Below are 25366 nucleotides of genomic sequence, written 5' to 3'. Positions count from 1 at the left end.
TAAGAAATGGACATCAAAGGAGCATTGCAATGTGAATAGAAAAATCTCTGGCCACTTCTAGGAATCCAGCCGTAGCATATAAGAAGACTGAAGGATTGGAATGAATGGATGAAGCATGAATGAACTTGGATATGATAAGGGTTGCACCTGCTTATCAAGTTTTTCAAGTGATGGAAAGATTTGCCCTCAGGGGTTGTGAGAGTGACATTTAAAAGTGTGGAAGGCTTTTGCTTATTTGGTGGACCCAAGAATATGAAGGCTTTCATGATGTTTGAATGGCTGTACAACCCAGTTTTCTGGGCATTTTTCTGATAGCTGTCACACAATTATGCACATTTCATTTTCTTATTTCTGGGTCCTACAGACCCTTAGTTATTATTATGATTTTGGGTTAGAATTGGGTTTGGATGATGATGATGATGATGATGCTTAACTATGCTTAATGTTAATGGCTATTACTGACAGCTCAGATTGTTCGCAGGTGACAGTCACTCAAGACAGCAATAATGGTGGCCCGGTTGTCACGCCACGACTGGGTGACTCTCCATGCAGCATTGCTGGAGCAGGAGCGCAAGGCTGAGATTGAGGAAGCTCAGGCAAAGGTATGAGGAAACAGGAGATTAGAAATTGGTTGAAGGAGAAAAGTGGTGGGTGAATGGCTTTGAATGTAGGCTAATGTATTACAAGGTCACAAGTTCAGACCTGGTCATTGCAGGGTAAAAGGTGTGGATGATTTTTTGCTTGTTAGGTGGAGCTGAGAATTTTGAATGATTTGTGCTGTACTATATGATTTTGTAGCCCATTTCACTGGGCATTCTGATAGTTCTACTTTTCTGCTTTCTTCCTGTTTCGTGATCCTGTGCATCATATTTTACTGTGGGAAATTGGGCTAGATTGATGTTGATAATTTTGTCAGTATTTGTGTTCTTAGCCCTTTGCTGGTATTTCTCTTGGCTGCACAAAATAGTCCTATGTTACCCCAAATATGTTAAAGAATTACTTGAGGTACTTTTTGAAGCTTTTGACAACATAATCCTTTAGTGTTTGCCTAAAGAAAATGTCCAAGTGCTCCAGCCTCAGCAGAAGGGTTAATTCTCTTGGGAAATTAATTTCATGTGCTGTATTATTCTGCAGCTTGAAAGTGTTCCTCTAAAGAACCTGCAGTCACGTGGTGTGGTGGTGTTAGGCCTGGTGGTGAATGAGCGGTCAACAGGGCTATATGGTCGCCCCACACTCTCTCTGACACCCGCCCGCACTGACACACCTCTCCCTGCCAACACACTTACCCCAGGTCAGTGCACAAGATTCTCAGTTATTCGTCTGTCACTTGCCCTTGGTGTGCTGTACAGTAATTTTGCTGAATCTACCACAAGATACTAGCCAACCATTGAACCATTTGTAGCCTTCATTTACCTGTTCATTTTGTGTGATTACGGCAGACCCTGAGTATACGATGAAGTGGTATGCAATGAAAGGTACAATGGCAAAAAAAGTTAAGGGCTTTTTTTTTTTTTTTTTTTTTTTTTTTTTTATGATGGCATTTTTACTTATATGATCACTGTGATCCCATATGAAGATTCAGTGGTCATTGTACAGTAGCTGTTGTGAGTCATATGTTTTTATATTCAGTTCGTAATGTGCTGTTTTGCCATTTATGGGATGTCACTGTAAAGAAATGCGGGCTAACCATCAAAGCAGTAGAACACTCATTGGACAGCTCTTGATTAATTATATGATCTTTAACTTAATGAATTTTATATTGTTAAGTCAGACATTTACCACAGATTAACATCAAGGAGACTATGGCAAAATGCAACTGTTAAATTGAGTTTCATATATTCCATCATCACCTTGAGATGAGCTACCATCACTGTCACCTAACCACACCATCACTAGTTTCATCACTCATCTCTTTCCACCACCATCACTACTAACCACCATTACCACCACCACAACCATCACCACACCATCACCACCATTATTACATACACTCCATCCACTACCACTGTCATCCATCATAACTGCTACCACCACAGTCACAGGTGTTACTGCTTACACCGCCACCATCATGTCTGACACCCCACCATCACTACTGTTGGTAATGACCCCACTACCATCACCATAACAAATAGTGCAGTAATAACACTCTAACAACTACTAGTGCTATCCATCACTGCTTTTCCACTACTGCTACCATTTCTTGACTGCACAAATACCACCATTACTACTGATATGGTACCACTACCGTCACTAGCACCACAAATGCAACCAATATCATCACTACTGTTACTGTCATTACCATTACTTGTTGGCCACAACCACCTTCCATTATGTACCTGCAGGTGACATTGTGGGTGTGCGGAAGGGCGGGGTAGGACGAGGCGTACAGCTAACATCTGGGGTCGTGACACACATATCCCACTCATCTGTCCGCATCGCCATTGATGAGGGTGCTGATGAACTGGATGGCCTTGATGATGACACCACTCTGCAACTCCACAAGCTGACCAGTGATGTAAGTTGCTTTGGTCAGTGCAGTCAGTCTTCATGTAACCTCTTGAATCTGATGATATATTTTGTTAGTTGATTCACTCTCATCGTACATGTCAGGACCAACTTGCCTAGCCCCGGGCTCTTGCACTGCTCGTGGGGCAACATAGGATTGGATGATGGATTAGTTGGTGTCTATATTTTGTTAGTTTATTCTTGGTACCTTGAGCTTATTGAATTTGGGAAGGAAGTGAGATCTCAGCTCATTTAATTATTGTTGAACAGTGTAGCTTAGCTTTTGACACGGGGTTGCATAATCTGGATGACAGCTCCTTTAAAAATCCACAATCTCCTGGTGATGTACGTGGCTGTGGTCAGTATTTCCTATACATCTCTAGGGTTCTAAACTGCTGGAGTGGCATCCCAATGCATTTGGCTGTTTTTGAACAGTTAAGTGAGATCTCAGTAAGTTGTGATAAAGTTATCCTTTTCCTCAGCCTGTTTCTGTTAGCCTCTGCCCACATCTGTCTACAGCAGTTAATATACTGCAGGTTAACGGCCACACAACAGATATTGGAGAAGAGGGAGAGTGATTCTTCTTGCTCCTCCTTCTCGGCACTTTTTGCATTCAACCTCTTCCAACATTTCTTCCAAACAGGTAACATACCGCCGGATAAAGGCTGGTCTGCAGATACTGGAGAAGGGAGAAAGTGGTCCAGCCTCCCATCTGGTCTCAGTGCTGTTTGGAGAGGCTCCACCCAGGCCCCCTGCACCCTCCCTCCCTCCTCAACTCACAAGGGCACCAGGCAAACTGCAGCTCTTCAATAGTGAGTTTTTATATCCACAACATTTTTTTTTAGATCCATTTTTGGTATTAACAGTTTTAGTTTGGTGAAGTCTTGCTTCTTCTGTTCATTCTAAATTTAGAGACTTTTTTTTTTTTTTCAGCTAAAAAGATTAATTGGAAGTAAAGATGTAGCTTTTTCTTTTTTTCTTTAAGGATACACAATGGCAGGTTGGGAGCTTTATTTTATATTATTTTATTATTTTTATTATTTTTTAAATTGTAAATGAGGACACATAGTAGGTTGGGAATTTTAGTGTTTTATGATGGCCAAAAAAAGACTTGGGATGAGATCATACAGCATGACCTCAGAGATAAGGGACAGGATATACAAGCTGCTAGAGCTCAAACAGCATGGAGAGCCGCCAATAAGTGACCGAGGCCAGTGCATGCAAACATGTTGGAGCCTTTATAAATGAAGCAAATGAACCTGAAGATATATAGTAGTAAGATGGGACTTTAAATATTTTGTGAGGGATGAGGATATTGGTGGTAGCTTGGGGACATTTAATTTTTATGATTATTGAGGATATTGGTGGTACGTTGGATGCTTTAGCCCATAAACTGCAATGTACCTTAGTAGACAGATTGGTTTTGACTGTGGTGTACCTCAGTAGAGACCAGTTTAAGTTTAATTCCCTGCAGTTTTTTACTGATGTTTGTTATTTCTAAAGCACATTAGATATTAACCTAGAAGTTTGTATACCCACATTTCAGCAAGACTCTACCATCTTATAACCTACCCATATAACTGGTTTTTGGTTAAATAAAATGTAGGCCTAGATATTTTTTAGCTTGCTGAAAAGTTTTACATAAAATATAACTAGTGGAAAAAGTATGACATTAAACAGTCAATCCTTAAATTTATAGACTTATAACTCATCACATCCTTTGTTTCCAAGTATTAACAAAAAAATTAGTCAAATATATATGGTATATAAGGATAAATGGTGGTAGGATGGGAACTTTAACATTTAAATATACCTAAATATGGAGCTTATCCTGATATCCCAATAGGTAACCTTGATGAGTCCCAGGAAGCAGCAGTGATGTTTGCATTACAGCGTAGCGACCTGGCAGTGATACACGGCCCCCCTGGCACCGGCAAGACCACCACCATTGTTGAGATCATCAGGCAGCATGTCAAACTCAATGCCAAGGTGTGCAGAGGGTAAACTTTGCTGGTCTAGTGGTTGGAAGTGCCAGATGAAGTAGCAGCCTTGATTGCAGCCATGGTTTCAAACTCCCAGTGATGACTGGAGGGTTTTAAATCATGGAATGCCATAAAGGGATAGGGTGGTCTTCTGCCCTTAAATGTTTAGCAGCAAATACCATCTTCACATTCTCAGCATGAAGGCCTGGTGCCCATTAGTTTTCTACAGAGATAGACAGTATCTTGCTTCTTCTTATGGCTTGTCAGTCCCAGTGTCTCTCAGTGTCTCCCTGGTCTTCAAGACAGGTGCTTGTCTCTCCACTCCTTTTGGCCTGCCACATGCATCCACAACCTCACCTGTGTTATAACCTGTTCAAGTGACTCAAAAATGTTTGTATAAGGCAAAAGCTACATTGATATGGTAGCAGTAATAGTGTGCATGATTTACATGGCATTGTTTTTGGATGACAGTGATGCCTCTGATCCTGATGGGTGCTGAAAGCAAGCTTGGGGGTGTCGGAGAGACAATGGCTTTTTTTTTTTTTTTACATCACACTGATTTACATATTTTATATCTTTGTTTTCTTGTGTTTAGGAGTTGAATGATGAAAAAGTAGGGGTTAAATACTTTGAACTGCAGTACCCTAGCCTTATACCCCTGCTTGTCTTAGGGGTAAAATGGGCCTAGCTGTCACTGTTTTCACTCACATTACTTGTTGAAATATGTAGAGACTTGAGGCTCAGCCATCATAGTCCCAAGTATTTAATCTTTTCAGTCTAGTGACTTTTTTTTTTTTCTCCACTTTAGGAAACTATCATATTGAATGGGCACATATGGAGATAACAGATTGGTACCCCATCAAACTGGATAACATTCTTTATCATGCAGTTCAATATATTTTCATTTACGGTACTCTAAATTACCAGGGGCAATATTTACACTCATATTGTAGGTTGTGCTTACTTGGTATATATGAAGCAATGCTTCACCCATGTTTCAGAATGTTAACCCTTGGAAATCAACAATATTTTAAATTTTAAATTAAGAAAAAAATCATTTTTCGGAGGGATCACTAATAATGAGATATTTTGAACCCCTCATGTTTGAAAGTCTCACTAAGCTGAATAAAAATATCAAGAGATAGAGTGACTAAAATCCAAGTATGTGTCATCAGATTAAGGAATTAATGTGCTGTAAGTAGTGATAACTTTTTATTGTCGACCGTACCTGAAGGCAGCAGTGAGTAACAGACTATGCCAGCCCTGCATGGGTACCCATCCTGTCAAAGTCATCACAACATTGTATTTGAATTCCCACTACAATGTCTTGTACCGCTTTACAAGATTCAGCTGTTTGTTTTCTCTTGGTGTTGAGTATAATTACTGTATAGTGCTTCCGAGGGTTTAAATGATATGTGAATGTGTGGCCCATACCACTAGGTGTGCTGTTGATGGTTCTGGTTCTTTCACAGTTTTTCTTTCCTACTCCTCCTTATCTTAAGGTGGAAATAAAGATCCTGATGGTGATGATGGTAATAGTGTTTTTGAGCTACTGTACCCCCCCATGCGCCTCTCTTTGTAGGTGTTGGCATGTGCTCCCTCCAACTTGGCAGTGGATAACATAGCTGAGCGTCTGGCAGCAGCGGGAGGAGGAGGATCAGGCGGAGGAGTGAAGATAGTAAGGATAGGACACCCGGCACGTGTCACTCCTTTGACACAACGCCACACGTTGGATGCACTTATACACAACAAGTATGTTAGCTGGTAGTGGTAGGATAACAGTAGGAAGTGTTTGGTATTGCTTTTTCTCTGCTTCAGTTTCATACCATGCCATCATCATCACCCTGAAAAAAAAGTCATGATGATTGTGAAGGTGACCTTTTTTTCAGGGTAATGATGATAGACTGGTATGAAACTGGAGTAGAGAAAAGTAGGACTGTAACATACGAAGATATGTAGTCATTGGTTGAATTTACCTGCCTTACCAGAGTCTTTCATCCACATGTTAATGTGGACCTGGCACTGACAGTCTTTCATTTAGTTCTTTTGCAGCCTCCATACTTAGTCCTCTGTTTCTTATTATATACTTGTTTCTTTGGATTTTGTCTTGTGCAGTATGCCACTTTTCAAGCTGAAATAATGATAATGATATTATCATTGTATTAGGCATATCTCAAGTAAAGTACATATGTTTCATTGTAATTTAGCATACAGCATGTTCCCATTTTGAGGGGGATGCATTTGAAAATATCCATTGCATTATGATTTACCATAAATCAAGTCAGTTGTAATGGGTTCAGTGAGGATATGTTTTTGACCAGGGGTCACACACCCAACAAAGTCTGTTAACAAGTTTCCAGTGTACCAAAAGTGATAATTGTTTCACTTCTTTGCACTTCACTTACTGCTTGAACTCCAGCGTTGCGCTATTGTTCCATCACTGACACTAATACATCTGATAGTGACAAGTTCAGAGGCCACCTTGGAACAAACAAATGACAGTAAGCTTGCACATCGGTGATCCCATAAGCGAAAACAGTGAATGTACATTGACCAGTGAGGCTTCATACAGGATCTTAATCATTGTACAAGTGAAAATGCCGTCGTATATTGAAAAAGTCCTAACTTTTTTGATATTGTATAAGTACTGTAATTCATTGCATGCCGGTTCATCATATAACAAGGGTCTGCTGTACTGTATCTTGAACTAAAAAATGCTGTTGAACTAAATGATCTGATGCTAATGTGTTCATGTTATTAAAAAAAAGTTGTTTTGTCATTTCAGTTTGAAGAACAGTGTACAGTATGGGTATCTGTTTTTCATTCTTCATTGATAAACACCATAAGTAATCACTGTTCACAGAATCAAATTTTTGCTTCATTGGAAATTAGTGTCTATTAAAGGATATTATTCACCTCTTTTGTATGTCATGGTCTGCAACAGGACAGTGAAATATCAAAGAAATATCTCCCACAACTAAGCTAACCTTTACATTGTATTGTTTGCTCCCTGTTGTAGTGAGGAGGCTGGGATCTTAGATGACATCCGCAGTGATATTCGAGAGCATCTGAATCTCCTTAAGAAGGCCCGGGACAAAGGACAACGTTATCGCATCAAGAATGAAATAAAAGAATTCAGAAAGGAGCTTAGAGAAAGGTTAGGACTACAACAGAGGAGTATGTTTTAACCCTTTCATTTTGGCAACATAGTTTTATTTTTACTCAGGTTAGTACCAGACGAGTATATTCAAGTTGGGAATGGCCACTAACAGCCAGTTAGGTAGTGAAGACTATATCTAACTTCTCCAGTGTAAAACATTTCCCCTGGATGTAATTGTGTGGAGATAGAAAGAGTGAACTGAAATTTTATCAGTTGTAGTGAAGGAGTTGAAGTAGATAATTTCATCATTTTACTGCTACTGATAATTTGAATGGTGTTTGCTTGTGTGGATAGTTTGAATGGCATTTGCCTGTGTGTTTGGTACCAGTATATTGTTCCTTATTTAAGATGTGCCTGATATCTTCACTATAACAATGTATTTTAATCCAGTTATTTTCAGAGGCTTTTATTCAGCTTGGGAAATCATTTCAGAGTTTAGAGGTTAAACTTATATAGCCTTTATTTACCGTGTCTGAATAAATGACCTATCTCAAGTTGAATAAGAATGTCCAGGAGTAACACAACTGAACTATTAAAAAGAAAAAAAGACCACTGGATTTAAGGGGTTCATGGCCTATATTGAAAAAAAGTTATCCCTCATGAATAGGAAACAGATGTGAATAATACTGTAAATCACTATACTGTGTGGATAAACCAATACTCTCCTACTTTAAGTGTCACTAAGAAGAGACAGTTTGACTGGTAATGGAACCTGGATTTGAACCACATTTTGAACATATTTTCAGCTAGATTTTTTGTTGTGTTTCCCTCAAAAGGAGCAAACTAACATCCCATTATTTCATGATTTTCAAATTCACAACATAAATTTTGAGTACAGTACTCAAATAAGCTTGCTCTCATTAATTCCCAGGGAGACTCGAATGGTGCGTCAAGTGTTACTTGGGGCTGATGTGATCTTGGCCACTCTCACCAGTACAGGGGAGGACGGCCCACTCCGTCATCTCCCAGACGAGCACCTATCCCTCACCGTTATTGATGAGTGCTCACAGGTACGACAGGCAAGGCACAGCTAGGTTGTTGAAATCAGGGGTTGTAGTCTCACCAGCTAAGGAGGCTCTCTAGCACCTCATATTTACCAGTATATTTCCATATCTTTTATGTAACTATGTCCTTGTATGCTGTTTTTGCCATTCATGTTGATAGAAAGAGAGATATAAATACCTTGTAATATACCTTTGCAAGAGAATAGTGAGCTATAATTCACAAAAGGAATCACAAAGGAAGAGGTGCAGGAATTCTCCAAAACTGATGAGAATACAGGTCAAAGTCTTGCGTAGAGCAATATTATATTAATCTCCTTAGTTTCATGATACCGTTTTCTAGTTTATTCATCATCATCCGGACCTCCTTTCCCACCCAAGGGCATGTATTATTGCCACATCCATTTCATTTACTTCAGCTTGGAAATTTTTTAATACGAGGGTTCTGTATTATCTTCATGAATTGCATCACCGCTTGGGATCTCTCTTAAACTGAATAGAATTGTCTTGTAGGAGCATAATAAAGTAAGAGATAAATAACATCCTCCTCCTTTTCCTCCTATCTTTCTCAGGCCTCTCCTCCTCCACCTCATTGACCATCACCATTTTTCTTCTGTCAGGCTATCGAGGCATCATGCTATGGTTGCTTGCTGCGTTCCCCTAAGGTGATCCTGGCAGGTGACCACTGCCAGCTGCCCCCCACCATCATGTCCGCAGAGGCAGCACAGCGTGGCCTGGCTCACAGTCTCATGGAAAGGGTTATCAGTTAGTGCACAAACTATCTTAGTTTTGGTGGCTGAACATGAGACAGATTAGCATAAGGTGATTGGAGTTTGAAAGGGTATGTGCATGAAGGAAAATTAAAGTGAATTCAAATAAAAGGAATGTAATGGTGACTGAAAGAAAAGAATATGGTGAAACAGACTTTTGTGCCAGTATAGGATGAAGGGAGAAATTAGGATGAAATACAGAGTACAGATAAATGGCAAGGTGCATGAAGGAAGTTAATAAGTAGCTGGGAAATGTTTTGTTTGGCAGGACGGAATGAAGCAGGGGTGAAGGAGGGATAACTTCAGGGGAAAAAAGTAACTAGAGAGCTTGGTATTGTTTTTAAGAGGAAAATGATCAGTGTGGAGATGGAGAGAGCTCAAGTGTGATTGTTCTGACATTTTATATGAGAATGAAAGTTGGGTAGAGAAAGAGAATGTTATAGGTTACAGGTCATAGTAATTTTTGCTTTCCCCTTCAGAACAGATGCAGCTATAAGTAACTTGAATGGTATAAGCAGTTGAGAAATTTGGAGGACCTTTGGATTAAAATAATAAGCTATTTGAGTGAGACTGAGTATTGCTGAAATGGATAATCTTATGTGATGATCATCATATTGATAAGGATTTGCAAAGTTTTCCTAAATGACAGAGCCGCAAATGACAAAACTGCGAATGAGCAACTGAGAGACTGGCTGGGAACTTGGTACATTGATGTGATTTATAGAGGGAGATTGAGATGATTTAGATATATGGAGAAAATAGATGATGAAAATTGGTGAAAAGATCTATGAGGGTGAATGTGCAGGGTGGAACACCAAAAGGTAGACCTGAGAGGACATCAGACGAAGTGCAACAAAATTACCTTGGTTAAGGGAATTTGAGCATAAATACTGCCAGACCCATCAGGTGAACAAGGCTGAAACATTCAAGAATATACAAGGTTTTCCAGTCTGAAGGAACAAGTGAATAAAAATATGATGGCATGAAAGCTTATTATGGTACTTGTTCCCAGGTGAGCAAGGTGATGAGGTAGTGCATATGCTGACTGTACAGTACCGAATGCACTCATCCATCATGAACTGGGCCTCCACTGCCATGTACCAGGGCCGCCTCACTGCACACCCCACTGTCTCCAGTCATCTCCTTACTGACATAACTGGTGTTGACAAGACTGAAGATACAGGTTGGTGGAGGAATCATGTTGAAAATATTATTGTTAATTGTACTAAAATCATAAGAATAAAGTAAATAAATATATTGGTATGGAATTCAAAAAACATCATCACAGTGAAGAGGTTAAGTTCTGTGTTGTTTCCCCAGAGAATGTGTTGGTGGTGGTGGACACAGCTGGATGTGGATGTACAGAGCTGGACACAGAAGAGGACCAGAGTAAAGGCAATACTGGGGAGGCGATTCTTGCGGCTGGCAGAGTGGCTGCACTCATAGCTGCAGGGGTGCCACAGACAGATATAGCTGTCATCACACCATACAATCTCCAGGCAAGTGCTGGAAAATAGTTGCAGGTGTTTGCAAATGCCCTGAGTGGTAGATGTAGACTTTCGGGGGGCATTAGCGGTGAAAGACTAGTTACTGCCTGACTTTCTATACTTTGTTCTTGTTTGCTTGTAAGCAAATAATCTTAGGGGAACCATCTGGTTGTGAAGGGATTATTGAAGAGTTTATCTAAAACCTCCACATCACAAAGTTTATCCTAAGCAATAACTATATACAGGATGATTTGCTTGGGCTTAACACATCACCTTTATGTTTTGGACAACTATAACCTGCACCGGATCCATACACCTCACATGGGGTAGTATTTGTCCGTGTTTTTGCTATTTGCTATTAGCATGTATGTATTCTTCCAGGTTGAGCTGATTCGAAGCCTGGTGAGAGATCGCTTTCCAAAGGTGGAGGTGCGTTCCGTAGATGGCTTCCAGGGCCGGGAGAAAGAGGCAGTGGTGCTGTCACTTGTACGCTCCAACACACATGGTGAGGCAGGGGGCTGACAGGGAGGCTGGTAGGATGAGACATAGAGATTGAAGGGTGAGGAATAGAGGTTGAGAGCATGAAGTAGAGAAGCACTGGCAGAATATTAGAACCAGGCAATCAAAAGAAAGTGATGCAGGATGGGGGAGTAAGAAATGTGAAAAGAGAGATGCTTAGAAAGTGTGATAGAAAGAGGTGCTGGTAGAGATAAGAGTTACTTCTAATGGTAGACAGTAAAGCAGATAGACGATTAGGTTGGTAGGTAAGGAGGAACAGGAGGGAAGGAAAGAAGAGAGACAGAGGAAAATGAAGACTAGAACAGTTACATAAATAAACAGGCAGGAAAGATGGGATACTTTGGGAATGGGGTGGGAGGTTGAAAGTTAGAGGGGAGGGCTGGAGAACAGGGAGGTAAAGAGGGGAGAGATACAGGAATGAAACAATAGTAGGGAGGGATGCAGGATGGGAGGAAGAGGAAAGGGTGGAGGGACATATGGAGAGGGTGGGAGGTAGGGAGAGAGAGGGATGAAGGGAGTTTGGGAGAGGGAGGGATGCAGAGAGCTAGGGAGAGGAAAGGAGGGTGGAAGGGCAGGGATGAGTGAAAGGGATTCAGAAAGGAAGCATAAGGAGAGAGAAGTGGAGGGCATAGAGGGAGAGAGGGGGTGGGGGAGGAAGCTGTGGCTCAGTGAAATGGGCTGCACACTTATTTACACACCATTCTAGCCATTAGAATCCTTGTTCCATGCTACAAGTATATATAACCACTTTTTTTTTTTTTTTTTTTAACATCTGCCAGATAATCAGTCTGCTGACTATGAAGGTAAAAAAAAAAAGGGTACCAAGCCTGCATCATGTTCATTTCTGTATATACTTCATTCACCTAACTTGATCCCTGTCAGTGTCCTAACCGTATCAGCTTCCATACCATGTTTCTCACATATTCATTTACCATATCCAGCCGTCTTCTTCTTGGCCTACCACACCTTCCACTTTGAAACTCACTCATAATCAGTATGTGTATTTCATCATTCCATCTATATCTCTTCTTTCCATATGACTATACCATATAAGCAAAATACCTTCTGCCCTGTTAGTAACAACATCCGTACCCCATATCTTTCATGAATCATATTAGTCATATCATATCCTATACTGTGAACTCCACACTTTTCTCAATAATCCCCTTTTTACAGCTATTACTCCAGACTTTTAGTTCTCATCCTGTGCCAAAGTCTCACATATACATTAACGTGGGTGCTAACACACTCATACAGTCCTCTAGCATTCGTCACATAGATCTTTGTTTCATATCAAGACCTTCACAGCACCAACCACCTCTTTATCATAAAATCCTCACATACTGGATGGATTAAGCACTACTGATCTGTCTTTTGTAACACGCTAACCTTATAGGCACAGTTGGCTTCCTGAGTGAGGACCGGCGCCTAAATGTTGCCGTGACCCGTGCCCGCCGCCACCTGACAGTGATATGTGATTCGTCCACAGTGTCACGCCATCCTTTTATCAGTGACCTCCTCAATCACATGATTCAGCATGGCACAGTCCGGTCAGCGCATGAGTACCAGGAAGGTCAGTTGGATACCGTACCTTTATTAATAAGTTCAGTTTGGTAGCATCTTTTTAACCTCCTCAGTCTGGTCATGTACAGCGCAGAAAATCCTCATTATAAGTTGCCATTTTCTTCTTTCATGTTAGTTTTTGCTAACAAATAAATTACAAGAAGAATGCCCATTAAAAGTTCTGTTGCTACCTATAGAGCCAATTTACCAATTTTCCCCAGTTACATTACCAGTTGTTTGTTAAAAAATGGTAATATTTTGGAACATCATTTTCATACAACAAAAACTAATTTTTTTTTTTTTTTTTTTTTTTTTTTTTTCTCAGCTACCTGATTAATTTATTCAGCTAAGGTAAAAGTTAAAAAATGAATGAAGATTACATCTAGCCTGTCCAGTTTAAAAAGTTCATCTTAAGCACAGATAGCAAAATTTGAAGGCTATACCTAACCTTTCCTATGAAAAAAGAAAGAAAAAAAAAAGCACAACAAAATCATCTGGAGATAGCAAGATGGTTATGAATGATGTCCACATGCTGAATGGGTTAAATTGCCTTAGTATGGTGAAGTCTTTTTAATATTCTTGCTATCCTCAGATGATTTTGATCATTGTAGTTAGCCCTCATGCAAAAGGGGGTTAAAAACAATCCCTAGTATCTATTATCTTTCATGCTTTCTGATGGCATTGTAACCTAACTCAAAGGACAGCCCTTGATAGGAGTTGCTTGTAGATATTTACATACTTTACTCATTTCAGAACTGGACACAACGGAGGTGATCCTCCCTGAAGGTATTGTGTGGAGGAGCAAGGAGCCAGATAAGCAGAGAGGCCAGAAGACAGAGGGCAAGAGTAAGTCAAAAGACTCTGTGAAAAACAAGAAAAGCAAATCCAGTCAGCAAGAGATGGAAGCTAAAAGGGAGGAAAATAACCTGAAGAGGAGAAAGGAGTACCTGGCCATTGTCAACAGTTTCCTCAAAAGTTACGAGCAGACATATGAGTTTCCCCCAAACCTAAATGCCTATGAACGGCGTTTGATACATGAAATCTGTGAGGAGTCTGGCCTACAGCATGAAAGCAAAGGAGAAGGAAAAGAGCGGAGAATTGTGCTTCAGAAAGTTAAAGCTGAAGAAAGTGAAAAGAATGATGAAGAGAAGGTTACTGACAGTGAAAAAGACTTGAAAGAGAAGGTTGAATTGAGGGAAAATGATCAAGGGGAAACTTATGTGGGAAATGATTGCCAGAATGTAGAGGAGACTAGCAGTGTGGGAAGAGAACTGGAGGATGATATACGGAGGTTTGTGGAATCTAACAGACAAACTCACACCTTCTCCCCAAAGCTTAGTTCGTTTGAGAGGATTCTGGTGCATGAGATCAGTGAGAAGTGGGGTCTACTACATGAGAGTCAGAGTGATGGCAATAAAAAGCAAGTGGTAGTCAGAAAGAAGGGTAAATGTATATCACAAAATTGGTTTGAACTAGAAAGTGACTCTCAAACTCTGAGTGAAAATAGTGGAAATTGTTATAATGATAGTGTAGTGGAAAACAGTGATGTATCAGTGAAAAGAAAACATAAAAGAAAGGAGAATAATAAAAAGCCTGGTAATTTATCAGAAACCACAAACACCATAGACCAGAATAACAAATCACCTGTAGAAAACTTAGAGACAGTGTACACATCAGAATCACAGAACAGTATCTCTCACCTCCCAAACAATAATGCAGTCAATGAGAGTAAGCCCCAGACTGGTGCGATACCCAAACTGCGCACTCGCTTTGTTGGTGGGCGTTATGAGGAAGTGAAAGCCAATGACCCGTCCCCTATTGCTGCACCGCAGACCCGGCACTGTGAAACCTGTGGCAAGGATGTGCCAGTGATGAACTGGGGTCTACATACTGTGCAGTGTGAGCGCAGCAAAAACAAATTGAGCCAAGTTGGGGACAAAGCTGGCAAGGTATGGTAAATTGGATACTGGTATTATATCCTTCCTTATGTTAGATATGTTAGTAAATGTTTGTTGTTGTTGTTGATTAGCCCTAGCCTGTCTGGCTGAGCAGACCCATCAACCATAGACAAGCAATTGTCCCTGGAGGGCTGTTTTGTACAGTGAACTGATGTTCTGTTATGGTAGACACTGCTTTGCCACAACAAGGTGTGGAGAAGAGTGTAGAGGTTTGGTTCCTAGATGGACGCTGTCTTTCTGTCTCAAGCCAGTTAACAGGGGCACTATAGTAGGCTCCATATCATCCCTTTACTTGGTTATATGGTTACTGCCCAACATTGCAAATAGTTTCCTGGGTTACAGGAAACCATAAGGCTTGTCACGCAATGTACATCCCCCTGAAGTGGAAAGAAGAGTACCGCTAAATAAAAAGTGACAGGAAGGATGGGAGAACTGGGAAGAGAGGAGGGCAAACACAGAAAGAGATTGATAATAGGTAAAGGAGACATAGACAGCACTACATCAGGTGAGTGGATGATGGTCACCACCACCTACCACCGGGTATATGTTTGTACCTTGTAGATTCATGCTTATGGCATAGCCTATCAAATTCTGACCCTCCCTTTTGTTCCGGTGTGTGCTTGCTTATGATTTCACCAGACAGACACACACACATGCATGCATACAGGTAGCCACTACAACACCTTGATCTTTATATGCATTGCTCTGTTTAGCTTTAGACACCACTTCCTGACTTCTACGTAGCCAGCATAGGGAAGGGTTAATTCTTGCCATCACTTTCCCTCAAGTACGGTACCTCTGTGGTCATACATGAACCATCAGTCATCTGTTTAAATCTCTTGTCAGCTCCTTAACCATCTGTGTAAATCTCTTGTCTGTTCCTTAATGTGCTCAACTTGCCTGCTGGGACTCACTTCCTCCTACAATGCATTTGTTAACCAAGGAAGGAAAGGTTCTGAGGATCTGTTTATACTGGAGAGGCTTACGGCATATACTGTACGGTACTGTAATTATTTTTCCACATAATTTTGTACAGGAAACTCTTAATGTGTTGGACTGTGCCTTTATCTGACAGGCACCTTATTCTTGCCAGACATTAATCTGGTTTTAGACTCAGTCCATTTAGAAACAAAAAATGGTCAGAGTAGCCAGTGTTTAGCCTGTACTATAATTAGTTTTAAAGGTATAAATAGGTTCATTAGTATGCATATACTGTACGGTACATTTATTATTATCAGCTGCTCTACAGTTGCAGTCAGGTATTGTTTCCCACTTTGATACATCTAAACTGTAAATATGGCATTGTAACATGCATTCCATGTGTGTATTCCAAACATGACAGCTGGAATTTGCTGTGCAATCAAATTCTGGTGGTTTTATATTCCGATATCATGTGCTATGGTGCCTTATTTATAGGTTTGAGATATCAGGATGGGAGTGAATACCTGGCTACAATTGTACCATAGACCATATTTTCTGTGTTAATGTACCTGACACCAAATTACAGTAACGTGCTTGCTTTGCACTACAGTGTCAGATTTAATTGTGATACCAGATATTTTCCTCACATAATGGATTACATTCTAACATAAAGGAAAACAGTGTTACATAAAATGCTTCTGATATACTATTCCTGTAATTAGACATCTCCCTAATAGTCTGATATGCCAGTATATACAGTAATGATGTTTTATGATACTGCTGTTTAATAAGTTTTTAAAAACTAGTTCAGTGTTGTAATGTTTATCCACTTTACTGGTATGTACAAAAAATTTATTATAGTGAATTGTAGGTAAGTATTACATCAGTAACAGCCTGTTTCATTTTGTATGAATTTTACTTTCTAGGTACCCAAAGAATCAAAGGACAAGAAATCAAAAAAGAAAAATGCCAAAAAGGGTGGGAAAGACAAGATACAGGAAGAAGAGGAAGAAGATTTTGACACTTTAATAGCAAAATTTACTAAGGTAACTAACTATGACTCAGTATCCAGATAGCAGTAGATGGATTTTCTTCCCTCCTTGAATTCACAGGATGCTTCTTTGTAAATTTAGAAGAAAAAGTGTAGTCATTAACAGCTGATAATATTATCTATTATTGTAATTCCCCCCCTTCACCCTTTCTCTCTCTCTCTCTCTCTCTCTCTCTCTCTAAGCTTAACTTTGTGATTGATAATACAACTTTCACTTACGTTGTGGAGAATATTTGTATATATGCCATGAACAGTTTGTTTATGTTGGCAGATTTCTTGATTCTTACGTGCTTACTAGTATACCGTATTGAAATTTGTGGGGTGTATTCTTCCTAAGATTTCAGGGTCTTGGAAGGAGAGTGAATGGAGATACAGTATGTCCCATTTCACTAGTCACTTTGTTGATAGTTCTTGTGCTTTGTGTTTTCTTCATTTATATTTCTGGACCTTACCCTCACATGTTTTAGTGGGATATATGGTTAAGACAATGATGATGACAGCTTTCTGTGATACTGTATCTACATTTTACCCTTTAACTGATGTTAGCAGACTGAGGAAATTTAATGTGGATAACGGAAGATAATCATTTACTTTTATAAGTGGAGAATTCTTTCACATCAGAGGGTTGAAAACCAACACAATAAGTTTCACTTGTATAGTTACTCTTAACTCCCGAATTTTATACTGGGTAACACAATTATTTTAATTCACTATTTGATTCAGGAATATAGTTCTTGATTTGTATAAAGCCTGTTGTTGTTGCTGTAACCCCAGGCTCATCTTGATGTGTACAGACTTAATACTGTAAATGGCAATGTTTATGTGTTGAAAATCATGACAGGTTGATGATTTATATATAGGACAGTACAGTACAGTCAATCCACACTTTATATTAGGAATGTGGTCCAAATTGGATGTTCCAAAATATTATTATTATTTTTTTTCATACAATTGGTACTGTAAATGTGGGGAAGCCATCAAATCAGCATTACAGGTATCCAAAAATAACATCAGATACAGTGAATGAAGTCCTAAATTATTGTACTCTGCTTACTGTATAGTGTGACCTGTGATGATTTATTTGTTGCCCTTATTGTGTGTCAGGAGAACAACCGGTGCTCCCAGCCTCAGTGTGGTGCCCCAACCACGGTAATCTCTCAGTTGTGTCCGTTCTGCCGACGTACATTTTGCCTGAGTCACCACATGGCTGAGGTCCACGGCTGTGGAGATGCGGCACGACACCATGCCAGAACGGTCAGTGATGGTAGAGGGACAGGGGCCCATATTTTTGTCAGGTTTGCATACTTTCTATTATCTCCTTATTAGTAATTTATTTCCGCTTAAGATATATTTGTATCCTCCCCATGATATTTATATAAACTTTGGCAGTAATACAGGTTAATTCAAATACAAAAAAGAATATCAGGATATACAGTACTCCCCTGCCAACCACAGGGATTAGGTTCCTGAAAACCACCATGGTTGGGAAAACCATGATTGGTGAAGATAACTTTTTATGGGGAAAATAGAGTTAAGAAAATCATGGTCAGAGGTAAAAGGGGGTATAACATGAAAAATATGCACTATTTTTTTTAATCTTTATTGCACAATATTGCACTGTACCATATGTAATCATAAACAAAAAATAAGCAATACTGTGGTAGATAGTGATTTACTGTACAACTCTAGAAATATGAAGATTATCAGCTGACTGAAAATCTATTGAAAGTCTAATAAATGGGCATGGAGAGAGCAAAGCAACTGTTAACGTGATTGGTTTGGGGGTGTACAGAGAAGGAAAGCAGTGCCAGGATCTGTGACACTCACAGAAGTGAAGGATGTGGCAAAGTGACTGAAGAATGGGAAAGCAGCAGGGGTTGATGAGGTGTTTGCAGAGATGATTAAGTGTAGCTGAGCGAGTGGAATGAAGTGCCTGTTGGAGATATGTAAGAGGTGCTTGTTGGATATATGTAAGAAGGCACAGTGAAACTGTGCCAGTTGAGTGGAAAAAGGCAGTGATTGTACCCCTGTACAAAAATAAAGGTGAGCGAAGTGAGTGCAAGAATTATCGTGGCATAAGTTTATTGAGTGTTGTAGGGAAGGTATATGGAAGAATTATTATAGAGAGAGTAAGAGAGATATCAGAAGTTCTAGTGAGTGATGAACAGGGTGGCTTTAGGAGTGGCAGAGGATGTGTGAATCAAATATTTGCAGAGAGACAGATAGTGGAGAAGGCTTGTGAGAAGGACTATAAGGTGTTTATGGCATTTATGGATCTGGAAAAAGCATGCAACAAAGTAAACAGAGAAGGAGTGTGGAAATTTTTGTGAATGTATGGTGAAGATGGTAAACTGCAAGGTGCCATCAAAGTTTTCATTTGGTGGAGGATTACTGTAATATGCATGATAAACCAGTAAAGAGGTTGTAGTTAGTTTTCTGCCTCCATGAGAATATGATCCAGGGACATGGGACTAGAAAGACGGGGCCATATTCTCAGTCATAGAGGATCTTTAGTAGGCAGGTTGGGGTCAGGGTGGAGGGTTGGTAACATTAAATTTTTATAATGGAAAATGGACCTCCACGTATGAATGTTCTGCTTGAGAGCTACCATAAGTTAAGACTTTAGCTGTGTATCAAGATGTTCTGCTGTGTAGTTCTTCTCTGAATGATAGAACTGCACCTGGCGGAATCGTGAATTAGCAACTAAGAGATCAGCTGGAAGTTAAAGGCATTGGCAGTTTGATGCATTGGAGGAGATTGTGGAGATACTAGAGGATGAAGATAGGGTGAAAAGATCTGAGTGTGAATGTGGAGGGTAGAACACCAAGGGGTAGACCTGAGAAGACTTAGGATGAGGTCTTACAAAATGACTTTAGGTTTAATGGATTGGAACAAAGATTCTGCCATAGATCATGTAGCATAGAGAGCCATCACCAGATGAATAAAGCTGACACATGCAAGAGTGTACTGTACAGAGATTTAATAAATGAAACATTATTGAGTCATAGAGGCCTGATAGTGTTCAAACTGACCTAATACTGGCTACAGGTAATATCTCGTGAGGGAGTGCTGTACCCGGGCAGTGGGGTTCCATCCAAGAAGCCCAATGAAACACGCCGCCGCCAACTAGAGCGCCGACTGGACAAGCGCATGGAGGAACTATCAAGCCAACGCAAGCCAAAAAAGTCAGATAAGGACAAGGACAAGGGCAAAGGGAAGAATGCAAAGTGAAGGTGAGTTTAACACCTATTTATGGATTTTATTTCATCAGTTAATTTTATTTTGTACATTTGCAGTGTGAATGGTTGTTTTCTGTGTTATATGGACCACTAACTCCTGCAGACATAAACTCAGTGGAGTTTATACAGAGATGAGGCTTGAGTGGATGTGTAAATGAACAAGTTCATGGATATGAGGGAATGGATGTTGGGTTAAATTATGGCACCAGGAATGTTAAAGGTGAGAGAATAGTTAATTCACTGATGCATTGAACATGTATATTTTCAACACTGGTTACAAGGACATTAAGCAAACTTATCCATGTATCAAGTGGTGTTATGTGTCAGTTTTATTATAGCTTAGTATGGAAATGTGAATGGAAATATGCCCATGGTGTGTAGGGAGAAATGTGTCCCACAGCACAAGCTGCTTGTATGTGATATGATATTGAAGAAAGGAATAGCACGCCCATGATTTATAACCAGAATGCGTTTCTGAAAACTAACTGTGTAACAGATTCAACATTGTAGCAATTGTAAAAGCAAGTAAAATGAAAATGTAATGAGAAATCGGGCATCACAGTGATTGTACAAGTGAAAAACATTTGTAAAATGAAAAGAGTCCTAAAATTTAATTCTTATTGATCATATACCGTACTGAGTGATCTTATAACGAGGGTGTACTGTATAGGAATGCAAACTCTGCATGTCATGAGAGGAGAGTACAGAAGCTGAAGAATCAGGCTGGGTTGGGTTGATTCTGAACACAACTTTCTGATAGCGGTGAAAAACATAAGTCTGAGGAGAAAAGAGAGATCATGTACCATCTTCCTCTTATTAAGCTGGGAAAAATCTTGGTAACTTTGTAATCATCATGCATAATGTAACCAGGAGTGAAAAAGCTAGCTTTTTAAATTATTTTATCATTATTTTTTACAAAAAATTATAGGGCCATGACATTTTTATATTGCTAAAAACAATCATTTTAATGTGAGGAGGAAATATATGCAAAATAAATGGAGACATGGGCCCAGGTTGTCTACTGACCAGTATAAAAAGTTTGGACAATAGTCTGTGTTTTCTGTACCAAGAAGAGTTATGATTAGAATGTTGGCTACCTTGTATTATTAGGTCTTCAACAATGAAGTTGTCCATGATCATCAGATGAAAATTTTTTTTTTTTCATCACAAAGCATAACAGCATTCCAGAATGACTGATCCATTGCCAAATACTGGTGAGAAGATCCTGCTTTTGTCTTTGTGCTGGTGACTTAATTCTGGCTTGTTTGCTGGTGTTCTGTGGTGAATACCAGCATCATGAAGTCAGTTTCTTGTTGTCTGAAGAGCAGCCTTGATGGCATCTGCATAAGTTACCTTGAACAGCCACAGTAGTGATTTCATCTTGCTGCCTAGTGGTGAATGGTGAGTTCTGCTTTCTGTCTTCATGGTTCTTTATCCACTGATGGCTTGTCTTCTTGCTTATGTTAAATATTTTAGAGATTTCTCTTACTGGATTGCTGGTCAAATGTTGTGTAATAATTGCTTGCCTTTGGGCAGTGGATGTCTCCCATTGCACTTGTGAATGGTCCATCTTGAATAGCATACTTTCTTACTGTACTTTGTTTTCTCACCCTCTGCTGTCCATGAAGATGGCACAGATGGAAATGTACTGTATTTCTTGGAATTTCCTCTTCCTTCTGCCTACAGGTGACTTTACAGTCCGTCTTGTGTCTTTCTTTCCTTCGTTCTTTCCTCTTCCTTCTGCCTGTGGGTGACTCTACACTGAGTGACAAGCCAAATGGTCCAGTGATTTCCTGTCCCCACAGCTGTGTTAAAATTGATGGTCATAAATCAGAGGCTTCCTTACACCTTCCTGTACTCAGTTTAAATAATACTATAATAATATATCAGTTACTCCCCTTGATTGCCTTGTCATCAATAGAATATAAATTATAATGATAGAGAAACTGTGGGTAAAAATGTTTTTGTGTAAGCACTGTCAGTATATACAAGGAGATTGCATTAAAACTTTTAAACAAATATAAACAGTTTCTGTATTACCAATACAATGTCATTTTATTAATCAACCCTTTCTTAGATGAATAAAATCAGATGAATAAAATGTCACCATCATAATGAAGAGGTTAAATAGTGACTGGAGAGGGTAGGAATGCAGGTGATTAATAGTGGTAAATGTGTCAAAAAGTTAACTGTTAAAAGAAAGAAAGAGTCAGTCCCATACGACCCCCTTTAAGGTATAAGGGCCTAAGACTAGGCTACCACAGTCCTAAGTATTTTAGAGTGGGAGACTGACCTAGACCCTTGATAGCATTACTGTACAAGACTGCAAAACTTCCAATCACCTCTGGAAATTTTGAACTTTGTGCAGGGCAAAGCTGTCACTCTGATTGGTACCTTCTGATCTCTAGACCACTAGGTATATTGTGAAAGGAAACAAGAGGTCTTATAGACAGTTGTAGGTTACTCTGCACTGTTCATTTTAACCGTGCCATAAATTACCATATCTCCTTGAATGCTGAGCTGTAACAAGAGATTATCACTAATATATGATAATAGGCATGAAAAAATGACATGAAGAAGGATGTAGAGTCAAAATATTGCATTATTCTGCCATTGACTTACATGAAATAGGCTGCAGAGGGAAAAGATCTACATGAAGTTAAGGTGAATGAATGTTAATACTACTCGCAATACATGCACCATATTAAAGCTCTTATAACTGGTAAATGTTATTGGGCATCTCAGAAACAATAAACAGTATTATACATGTCTATAGATGATGATGAATGATACAGATACAGTATATGTGCTTAACTCTTAAGATCAAGGACAGTGCATGTTCCCATATAGTAATGAATGTTTGTAAATATATATATATATATGTTGAGAAGAGATTAATAATGATATCCCAGATCTGAACTCCTGGAACCCAAGCAGTGTGTGGATACTGCACATTTTTATTTGCTCTTAACCCCTTTGCGCACGATGACTCAAATGTCAGTGTTGGTCTGAAGGGATGCCGATTAGGCAATTCTGGACAAAAATAGTCACCAAAAATTATGTTTTAGCATGAAATGTGTCAATATTTGGTCCATCATAGGGGAGGGTGTCTATTTCCAGGCCAGCATTCTCAAATAGTCGTCATTCTCTTGGTTTTGGGTTTGGGGAGGAGAGGGATGATTTTTGGCAATTTACTCGAAAACTACTGGCCATATCAGAATTCCATGTGGCAGCTCGTGAAATTTTGCATCTACTGTAACATATGCTTAGCTCTTGCAATATGCGGGCAAAATTTTGTGCTTGAGTGAAGGGCAGTTATTTTCACTGTTGAACAACAGTATTCTCACCTCATTCCGGTACTTTCACGGTTCATTTACTCATTAATTTTGTGTGTTTTTATTAGCTTATCGTATAGTATAAACATCACAGAAGATGATGGTATACAATTTATACCATTATAACCAATTTCTGGGGCTAATAAAGTATATGGGAGTGTTTTCCTTTTGCGCGAGTCCAGCCTGCCCTCGTGGCATTTTCTCTGTGGCGCACACACAGAAAACTTATGGTGCACGAGGGGGCTAATAAGCAAACTTATTAACTGGTATTTTATCCTGTATAGATTTTTAAATATGGCGTTGGATGTGTGACTTAACCTGCTTTTTTGTGCAGTGGAGCTCCAATTTAAAAGGGTACATACATCCAAGTTATGTTATTTTGACATTACATATGTTGAAATTACAAAACCTAAAACACAAGAAGTTTATGTCTGCTACCTGTAACAATTATGCATTTCTACATATTACTGTACATTATCTTCCTCTAATGCACACTCACAAGGTTGTATAGTAGTTTTTCAAGTGTTTTAGGACCTTTTGGGGTATTTTTTTTTGGTATGTTCAAAGTACCGTATGTATTTTTTCTACATACTCTACTGCCTTCTCAAATGGAACCCCTGTTTAAGCTTGGTACTCCTGTAAATACTGTACATTTACCTGTACTGTATTGTACAAGCCACTGATTTATTGCAAAATCTTTATATTTTTTATCCTCTCAACTTAAATCCAGTAATGTCTGATAAATTCTTGCCACCTCCAGCCTATTTTATTTAGACTAATTTTCATTGTGGAAGAGCTTCTGGTACAGTACTGAAGGGATTAATGAAGACTATAACTCCTCCATTTCAAGAGGTCTTTGTTAAAATGAATATAACTGTCTAGGGAAAAGCAAATATGAATGAAAACATACATGACTGGAGTGCAGGGGTTAATGGCAAATTTTCGGTAACAGTGCTGAGCATGTAAAAAACAATGTGGAAAATGGGTTATCAAATCTGAGTTACCTTTATTATCATGTTTGCATTATATGTCTGATTCTTTGCAGCACTATTATACAGCAGGACCATTACTCAGTAATGGTTCAAGTACTTTCACTTAATGATTAATGCTTCATGGCTACAGTATTTCTGAATGTGGCTGTTTTATTATCACAACCAAATATCACTGAAATGATAAATCCGTGACATAGCAGGTGGTACATTTTGTAGGTACGACAAAAACTGTAAGTGTCTATGAGTACCGTAATAGTACTGTACATTTAACTAATACTGAGCAGACTATGGTGTTATTTAAGCATTCAGCATCTACAAAGGTTGCTGATTCAAGCCTCTATACAAAGAATATCAGAACTCAACATTACATCAGCCAGAACCAATATAATCAGCAGGCTGTGATTCATTCAGCATCCACAAAGGCTGCTGGTTCAAGCGTCTGTTCAAAGAATCACCGAACTCAGGAGTACATTAGCCAGAACCAATATAATCAGCAGGCTATGATTCATTCTGCATCTGCAAATCTCCTGGTTCAAGCCTGTATACAAAGAATATCTGAACTCAACATTACATCAAGCAGAACCAATATAATAGCAGGCTATGATTCAGGGTTCAGCCTGAGGACACATGATTTTAACACTGTCACAGTAAACTATATGCAGTGTTTTTGGTTAATGCAGGATATAAAATATATTGGGTGAAATAACCAAAACCACAACAGGCATAGAATCCTGACCACCAACTCTGCCCAATCGTACAATAAAGCACACAATAAAAGGTACAGTAATAAAAACATCCCATATTTCTCTGTTCAGAGCATAGGGGCCCAAGACTAGGCTACCAATGGTTCAGAATATTTAAGGACAGGAGACCAATCTACACC

At 39.3% G+C, this 25366-nt stretch overlaps 1 protein-coding gene across 1 annotated transcript; it reads left to right on the top strand.

Moving 5' to 3' along the window:
- Positions 1–506: 506 nt before the first annotated feature.
- LOC145407203 (DNA-binding protein SMUBP-2-like) lies at positions 507–20588 on the top strand. Its single transcript, XM_080278240.1, has 18 exons — positions 507–602; positions 1135–1291; positions 2343–2515; positions 3149–3317; positions 4352–4494; positions 6070–6239; positions 7507–7644; positions 8519–8657; positions 9269–9413; positions 10431–10601; positions 10739–10917; positions 11287–11410; positions 12821–12997; positions 13741–14138; positions 14226–14936; positions 16793–16912; positions 18022–18171; positions 19966–20588. Exons 1-18 carry the CDS (start codon positions 507–509, stop codon positions 20146–20148), a joined length of 3543 nt encoding a protein of 1180 aa, XP_080134366.1. The 3' UTR covers positions 20149–20588.
- Positions 20589–25366: the final 4778 nt, after the last annotated feature.

The sequence above is a fragment of the Coenobita brevimanus genome, chromosome 72 (assembly GCF_032717465.1).
Source record: "Coenobita brevimanus isolate Jiangsu-jjx chromosome 72, ASM3271746v2, whole genome shotgun sequence".
NCBI lineage: Eukaryota > Metazoa > Arthropoda > Malacostraca > Decapoda > Coenobitidae > Coenobita > Coenobita brevimanus.
Note: the sequence above shows the minus strand (reverse complement) of the source record. Positions and strands in the feature narration are given on the sequence as shown.

Bases quoted from the DNA above. Each gene is read 5' to 3' on its own strand.
- LOC145407203 (XM_080278240.1), top strand. From the start codon at position 507: ATGGTGGCCCGGTTGTCACGCCACGACTGGGTGACTCTCCATGCAGCA. The intron at 11,411-12,820 runs GTGAGGCAGGGG...CTAACCTTATAG, and splicing joins TGTACGCTCCAACACACATG to GCACAGTTGGCTTCCTGAGT. The intron at 16,913-18,021 runs GTAACTAACTAT...ATTGTGTGTCAG, and splicing joins TAATAGCAAAATTTACTAAG to GAGAACAACCGGTGCTCCCA.